This window comes from Sinocyclocheilus anshuiensis, unplaced genomic scaffold (genome assembly GCF_001515605.1).
Source record: "Sinocyclocheilus anshuiensis isolate Anshui unplaced genomic scaffold, SAMN03320099.WGS_v1.1 scaffold267, whole genome shotgun sequence".
NCBI classification, from domain to species: domain Eukaryota; kingdom Metazoa; phylum Chordata; class Actinopteri; order Cypriniformes; family Cyprinidae; genus Sinocyclocheilus; species Sinocyclocheilus anshuiensis.
In genome coordinates, this window is record NW_015552637.1 from 4,153,828 (window position 1) to 4,162,619 (window position 8,792).

Consider the following 8,792-nt stretch of genomic DNA (forward strand, 5'->3'; position numbering starts at 1 on the left):
GTATGTATGTGTATATATATATATATATATATATATATATATATATATATATATTCATAGAATGTATATAAATAATTTCAAAGTGTATATAGAAAATGAGATGATTACTGGTATAGAATTTCAGATGCAATTTGCTTGTTTTTAGGTTGGGCAGTGAACATGAATTGCTTTAAAACTTTATTTCTGCAGTAGCACATCTTACAGAAGTTATTAAAAATATTTCCCCCTTATCTTACCAGGGGCACAGGGAGCCAGAACTGGTGCTCCCTAAAAAGAATAGGTGCATGACGGCCCTGATCATATCCTGCTGCCCATATTCATCCAAAATAATTTAGCATTCTTTAAGTTCAGTCTGACTGTACCTATAGAGGAAGTCAGCCTGTGCAGTGCTGTGTGTGTAATGGACTCACTGACTGACCTGTACAGCAGGTAGTGCTGCAGAGCGCTGAGAGGCTCATTAATCAGACGCACCGTCCCATCTAATAGCACCCGTTTTGTTGCATGTTCCGATAAGGCCACACTTTGAATAGATGTGAATCAGTGGTGACGGGCTAATGGCTGTCACCTCTGTGTAGATGAGTACCATGAAATATTCATGGTTGTCACTCATCTGCTGCAGGGGACAGTTGCAACCCTGTTTGTGTGTGTGAGGGTCTTCATTCGGGTCCTGTAGTGAATGACAAGCGTCTCCTCCGTGCAGACATTGCACTGTGAGTCCACAAGAGGACATGCTTTTCTCTGATTGTTTTCAGGAGGTGTTGATGACTGAGGCCACTAAATTCATTCTCAATCAGTTTATTCTGCCCTCACTTAACAACCAGATTTATGTACCATGAATTAATAACTGTACCAGTGTATAATATACAAATTGGTTGTTTTATGTAGTGTAATTTTTTGTATAATTATTCTATTATAGTATTTAATAATCTTTTGATTTAGCTCTTTTATGCTTTCCTTTTATTTTTTGCTTTGTGCTTTTCTCATTTTTTGCATTTTTTTGTTTGTTTTTATGTTTAATTGTTTCACCTAATATTTACATTTCATTTTATTTCTGCTCTATTTCAGTTATCTAAAATGATTTTTAATAGTTTTCATTTTAGTTAACAACAGGTATGCATTTTGTTTGCTTTATAAAATGTATAGGGCTTTCTTTAAAAATAAATAATAATAAAATATGTAAATAATAAATAATAGCAATAATTAAAAAATAAATAATAAAACAATAAATAATAAAAGTAATATTATAATAAAAATAAATACAAAAATAAATACTTTTTTTCACTCACAATTATATATTTTTATATTTTACATTTTAATTTTAGTTGAAGTTTTCATAATTTTGATGTGATTTTTAAAAAATGTTTCACCTAATATTTACATTTTATTATATTATAAAATATATAAAATGTAGATTAATACTAATATTAATATTAATATGTATTAATAATAATAAATGTAATATGTAAAAGTAAATATATGTAAAAAATTTGTCTATTTTATGTCTATTTTATTATATAATGTGTGGATTTTATAAAAAAAACATTATCTTTTATAATATTTAACATCCCATCAATGTACCACTTTTACAAAAAAAAAAAAAAATCTGCAATGCATAGAATATGTTGATATTTGTAAAGAAAATTGTGATTTTTTTACCAGCATTTAAAACCTACAACCTGTAACTGTATAAAAACATTTTAAATACTTTTTTTAAATATTGAATTGTCTAATTTACAACTAATTTGAGTAATCACAGAAATTCTTATACAACAATAGTAAAATTCAGGTAGATTACAGTAACATGGTTGATTAAAAAATGTAGTGACTTGTTGCTGTGTTCAGAAACAGCCTTTAGAGGGAGTGAGAGAGTCAGGAGTGATTTTCTGACTTGATGTGGGGTGACGCTCTGTGCACCAGCGCTTAGATGAATGGTCCTCGTGCGGATCCGTGCCACCGAGATACGGCGTTACGCAAGTAGGCCCAGAGCAAGGTTTCTCTGGCTGTGAGTGGGTGGCAGCCATTCTTGTAGCTGCCCCAGGAATCAGGCTATGGAATCATGCGCTCACCAAATCGCTCTCTGTGGCTGCTCGCATCGCGCTGTTCAAAGATGTCACAGTAAATAAATTAATTAGTATATGGACACAGTCAACAGAGAGGCTTCGCTCACAGCCAATGCTGTGACAGAACATGACAAGTCTTCAGAAAGAGATGTTAGCATTGTGGGAGTCTGTTTGAAAAGATTATGTAATGGATTCATGGGATGTGTCACGTGAAAATATGAAAGAGCTCATGAAATGGTTTTCTTTTCTGTAGAGCGCAACAGTGGCTGTCCACTTTTTCAGTTGCATTGGTTCCAGAAGTATTTGTTGGTTAAAGAGTTAAGCAATGAACCAAACCAACCATCTACAAGGAGAATCACATTACAAACACTGAAGCAAAAAGTATTTGAAAATCAGGCAAAAAGACAAGGTTACGAAATTGTGTACTCAACACTTTTAATGAGAGAAAGAACTAAAATCCCATGAAGCATTGCAAATGATATAATCAAATTGAAAATGATTGAAAATTGAAAAAGGAGAAATATACAACTGCTGATTGTGTATATAGAAACAACATATTTTAAGTTTATTGCAAAATATGCACATATACAAACATTTAATTAGTAGTTTCAATTCTCTGATTGGTGAAAAACGACTTTTAGTAGTTTGAATTTTAGTTTTGTAGCTATATTGTTTGCTATGTAAAATAATATATTTAAAATAAAATATTAAAATAAATAATACATGTAATATTATAATGAAAATAAATAAAATTATACACATTTTTATATTGTTAGTTTTACTTTTAATTTTAGTTTAAGTTTTCATACTTTTGTTATGAGCTTTTGTCATTTTTATTAGTTGTTTTAAATGTTTCACCTAATATTCATATTATATTTTCACTTTATTTCAACTAAGAAAAATGATTTTGAATAGTTTTAGTTTTAATTTTAGTTAAAAAGTTATCTGTTTCATTTGGTATGTAAAATATACATAGGGCTTCCTTTAAAGAATAATCTATTAATAATAATTAAAAATACATTTTAAAATATTGATTTTGACTAAAGATGATGTTAACTAAAGATGTTAATTGTGTATATAGAAATGTATGTTTAATACAAAATATGCACATGTAAACAAACATTTCATTAGTGGTATAAATTATCTGATTTAATTATGGGAAATGTAGTTTTTCATTAGGAATTCTTCTGCTAAACATAATTAAAAAAAATAAAAATAAGGTAAAGTAATTGTGGACTGACGACTTTAACAGAAGCATATACCATTGATTAACAACCTCGTAGCTCACAGAAGCTCTGTCTTTAAAGGTTCATAAATTATCGTTAAAAATCAATAATGGAGGACATGAATGGGATTTTTACATCTGGAATTGATATGAAAGGCTCTAAAATAGGTTTTAGTTGCTGTTGCTAGTCACAGGTAGGAAAGGACAGACCATACATTTTAAAGTTTTAAAAGTTTGTTTTGTCGACTTTTAGGAGAGCACTTTTAGCCTCAAATTTAAAATTGAAAGTGAACACAAATTTTAACCTCTTTAAACTGCTGGAAAGAACACTAACACTAATAAGGCACTAAAAAAGTTTTTTTTTTTTTGTAACTAATCACTATTCAAAGAAATCACGTAGTTTGGATTTTTGGACTTTTTCACACTTTTATGTCATAAAAAGTAAAGTAGAGCTGCAACAGGACAGGCTTTGTTAGCAGATTGGACAGTTTTCGCTGCCATTTTGCTGTAGGTGGAGAATTAATTTCCATATATTTGTGGTGTGCAGCACATCTATCTATCTATATCTTTCAACTGCCACATTTGACTGTATTTTCTATCCATAATTCAGTGATAATATATCTCAGGTACGGCGTTCTCAGGATCAGGATATAGCCCGTAGCTGGTGTCTTCAGTGAAAATCATCCCGTGTCATTTATTACCAGAGCAGCTGGAACCTGACAGTGATGTAATGTTGATAGAAGCAGACATATCTCATCCTTCTTCTCTTTAGCTTTGCCGTTTTGCAGTGCTGTCGTGGCTTTCGCGGGTCAGTTTTGGGATGGAGCAGGATGCCAGCGGAGTCAGTTGAGGTTTGGGTCGGTCGGTCTGCCGGCAGGGTGCTGTCAGGTTGGGCTGTGATCTATTAGCGCACCATTAGGACAGAACGGACCGCACACCTGCTGCTCTCCTCCCCGTTTCCTCCCTCACCTGCCCCATCACACAGCTGGGCCAGTTTCTGCTGCGCTGACATATGGCAAACCCCCCTACAGCGCAGCATGAGTGTGTTTGCCAAGCCTGAGCCTTGCCCAGAATTATGGGGATACACACAGAAAATGTTCTTGGGATCAAAACAGCTAGACGCTAAATGCTAAATGCTGAAATCCTGAGACAGGTCCCAAAGTTGAAAATTTTAAAGGTGAAACCAACACATAATCACTGTAGGACGCCCCCTATCTGCTATTGGTTAGACAAAGAGATAGTCCCGCCCCAAATGCTTCCTGTTTTAAATACTGTGTACCTTTTATAAAGTGCAACAGTCGGGTTCCGGAAGAAAAAAATCTGTAGAAGCCCATTTTCACTATGGAAAATACATAAATAAACAAACAAATAAAGTAATTCTCACTAATTCTGTGGTAATTTTGAGTTTATATGTCACAATTCTGACTTTTTTCTGAGAATAATACAAAAATTACAAAAAACAAAAAGTCAGAATTGTGAGATAAAAGAAGTCACAATTACCTTTTATTTTATTTTTTTATTCCGTGGTCAAAACAAAACAAAACAAAACAAAACAAAACAAAACAAAACAAAACAGAACAAAACAAAACAAAACAGAATTTTTTCAAATCAAAACAAATCAAAAACAGAATTGAGAAATGTAAGTTTAAAATTCAAGATGTACGAATACGAGATGTAAACTGACTGTAAAAAATATATCTTGCAATTATTATTATTTTTTCTCAGAATGAAGAGAAAAAAATTGCAATTACTTTTTTTTATTTAATGGTAGAAACACTTTAAAAAAAAATCCAATTTATTGTGTTCATAAGGATTTTTTAATCTGCTCATGAATTCTTTAAGCATCTTAAAAAAAACAAAGAAACAAAATTATGAAAGAAATTACTTAAGGAAAATATATATATCAATAATTGTTTCTATATGATATATAAGATATAATTAATATCTTTCAGTTGTTTTAATATAGTTGTTTTAATGTTTTAAAATATTTTTGTTATCAGTTGGTTTATATTTATCTATTGTTTTCATTTTGGTTATGTCATTTGTAGTGCTTCATGGGACTGTAGTTCTTTCCCTCATTAAAGTACACAGCCTTGTACCTTTGTCTTTTTGCCTGATTTTCAAATACTTCTTTGCTTCAAATCAATGTTTGTAGTGTTGAGATTCTCCTTGTAGCTGGTTGGTTTGGTTCATGGCTTATAACTTTTTAACAAATACTTTTTTAGTATCCATATGGTAAAAATGAATGTAAAAAATGCTCCCAGAACTAAGGCAGCGGAAAAAGTTGAACACTTTTGAGCTCTATATCTAGTGACTGCTCGTCTCTACTGAGGCTTCTCTCCTCTGAGAAGCTGATTGTCGACCCGTAGCGCATCCATCTCCACCTGGGCTCTAACTCTCTGTGTTTTGTTCAGTGACTCTTCTGTGATGTTCCAGATAACATTGAACCAGGTAATTGCTGCCCAGCTGAACTCATTCCACAGGCAGCCACTCACCTGTGTCCCACAGTTCCTGATGCATACTGTAGATGCGTGTCTAATGGGTTCAGTTTCATGAAGTTAGCATGATGGTGACAGGCCATGTTCTCTGGCTGCCTTAATATATCCAAGAGTATATTAGATCATTTCCAACGAGCAGATGTGACCTTACATGCTGTGGCAGTGAATTATGAGTTAGAGGAAAACAAAAGCACAAATAAGATATTTGTAATATTCTAGACAGCTCAGCATTTAGGGAGAACTAATGGAGACATTTGCATAAAGGTGAATGTAATTTCTGTGCCACCAGCAGTACCAAACCAGATAAAGTGTGTGTTTTTGTGTGTGTATGTGTGTGTGTGTGTGTGTGTGTGTGTGTGAATGTATGCGTGTATATATATATATAAAGCATTGTGCATATTAAAAAATATAAAAACAAACATAAATGTATAAATATAGGCTATACTGTACTTCACCTGTATTTATTATTATTTTTATAATTTAAAATAATATTTATTCTTTATTATAATTTTATTACTTGGAAAAGTAACATCCCATAACATATAGTGCATAATATATTTTCAAATTAATCATTGCTTTTACAAACATATATCCAAACAACATTTTACAAATCAAGAAAAAATACAAAAATCAAGAGAAAATATATAAATATATAAGGTAATAACTAAAAATAAAAACATGCATTAAATAAAAGTTTAAAGATTTGAAATATAAATGTTACATTATAAAGCATAAACACAGTTTGAAAGTAGCAGAACAGTTCAGTGTTACTATTACAGTTAATAGTTACTATACTTACTATACTTGTGTTACATGAAAGATTTTAATAAGATCGCCAATTTAAAAATGATTTTTGCATTCCCTTTCATTATGCATATGCATTTGAATGCTGTAATCCATCTCTCTATATTTTATTCCTCTTTTGGAGGAACACAATAGTGTATTTTGTAATGTATTTGCTGCGCTCTCTAATGTAAAGAAGTTTAACCTGCTTTTCTTAACCTCCACGTTCCAAACTTAAAACTGTGAAAAAGATCCATTATCTGAACTATGGCACCTGCATTTGTTTTGTTCTCCTATGCAATTTTAGGAGAAACATCTTAGACAAAGTGCATACTTTATAGTGACAGTTCATTTGTGTTAAACATGCTTCTTCTGGTTTTGTGGATATGGAGGCATTTGTCTTTAGCAGGCAAATACTCTGATATTACTGTAAGCCTAATCATTTACATTTAGTCAAGACTAGTCTTAAAACAACTGCCTCACATTCTATGCAAACCGACACATTGTTAATGGTGTGCACCGAGTTTATCCTTAAATATATATCTGCACTGCCTGCATAGCAGATAATTGTTCACATAAAAGGGCATGTGCGTTAATAAACAGTGATCTTGCATGCTTTCTAGTAAGTAATGAAGGATTCATTGGATGTTATGCATTTTTTATGCACCGATACTTCCTGTAATTTCATTGCAGCTTTCCGGAGATCTATTTTAAAGACATTGAAAGATAATATTTAGCTTGCTTTGCTCTAACAGAAAGCATAACGTAGACATCTATCATTTTTAAAACTATAAAGACAAACCACACCGATGCATCTTAAGGCAGAGCACACAATATTGTCTTAAAGTCAGCTGTGTGAATCAGATGCTGTATTGTAATAAATCTGCTTTCTTCTCTGCATCTGAAAAGCTGAGCTGTGCATAAAAATGGAAAGAGCGTCCCATAATGCAGCCAGGTCATGTGACTTCAGCCAAGTGACAAGGCCACCCCTGAAACATTTTATCTGCTTCCCATAGGGCTCAGTGTCTGATCCTCTCTTGCCCCGCTCATTTATCAGCCCAGACTGTAGGTAATCGCCTCCTTCGCAGCCCTGCTCCTGATATCCCGATTGTATCTCCCTCTGCATAGCGCTGGTGAACACAGGAGAGACACCCACGCTGCTAAACAAGCCCTGTGCAATTTCAAGGCAAACCTGCGCTGAGATCTTTTCCTCCATCTGCTTTCTGCGTTAAGAAGAATTCCCGTGGGATGCAGCCCCATACCGAGGCTTAAATAAACACATTACACACACAAGTTTGCAATTATCTTCTCCCTTCACCCCAAGCACACACACCATTGCTTTATTATTTCAAGGAGTCTCGTCTCAACGGGGCTTGATGTTTTAATAGCGGAGGTTTCCGACTGGTTTAGCACAGAGCCCTGCAGCTTGCCGTATTGACCCCACGCTCTTTGCACTGACCTTTATCTCTGCTCTCCCGCAGGTTCACCCTTTGTTGATGCGCGAGCAGCGCTCGGAGTCGCACAGGAACAAGCTGCTGCGACGGACGGTCAGTGTGCCTGTGGAGGGGAGGCACCATCCTGAAATGGGTGAGTCACACACGTGCCGCCCTGCTGCTTCAATGCCATCACTGCGTGAATCCCTTCCTAAAGGGTTAAAATTCTATAAAAATTACAATGTACAATAGACTACTTAAAGGGTTAGTTCACCCAAAAATGAAAATTCTGTTATAAATTACTCGTTCCAAACCCATAAGACCTTTGTTCATCTTTGGAACACTTTTGATGAAATCTGAGAGCTTTCTGACCCTCCATCAGTGGTGGATGGAGTACACAAATCAAGTACTTGAGTAAAAGTACAGATCCGTATAATAAAATATTACTCCAGTAAAAGTAAAAGTACTCAGTTTTCAATTTTACTCGAGTGAAAGTACAAAAGTACTTGATTTTTTATGTACTTAAGTAAAAAGTACCGATAGATGAATGTTTATTTTGCAGTTTTATATAGGCTACTTTTATCATTTAATTTTATATTAGCATATATTTTTTTATAATCCTACTGCTCAAAATACCTGGGATTTTCCCAAAATAACCAATAAGGAAATAATGAATATAATAAGGAAAATATAATTAGATTTTCATTTTCATCATCAGGTGAGGGCATCACTTCCCACTTTAATAATTACTGTAGTTACCATGTTCTGAACATCACATCCTTTCTTTTTCCCT

General features: G+C 33.6%; 1 protein-coding gene across 1 annotated transcript in view; it reads left to right on the forward strand.

Moving 5' to 3' along the window:
- LOC107666751 (ras/Rap GTPase-activating protein SynGAP-like) overlaps positions 1-8,792 on the forward strand; it is a 57,631-nt gene that overhangs the window by 41,862 nt on the left and 6,977 nt on the right. The window contains exon 3 of the mRNA XM_016458183.1: positions 8,048-8,153. Coding sequence (XP_016313669.1) covers positions 8,048-8,153 — 106 coding nt within the window. The remainder of the gene's footprint in view (positions 1-8,047; positions 8,154-8,792) is intronic.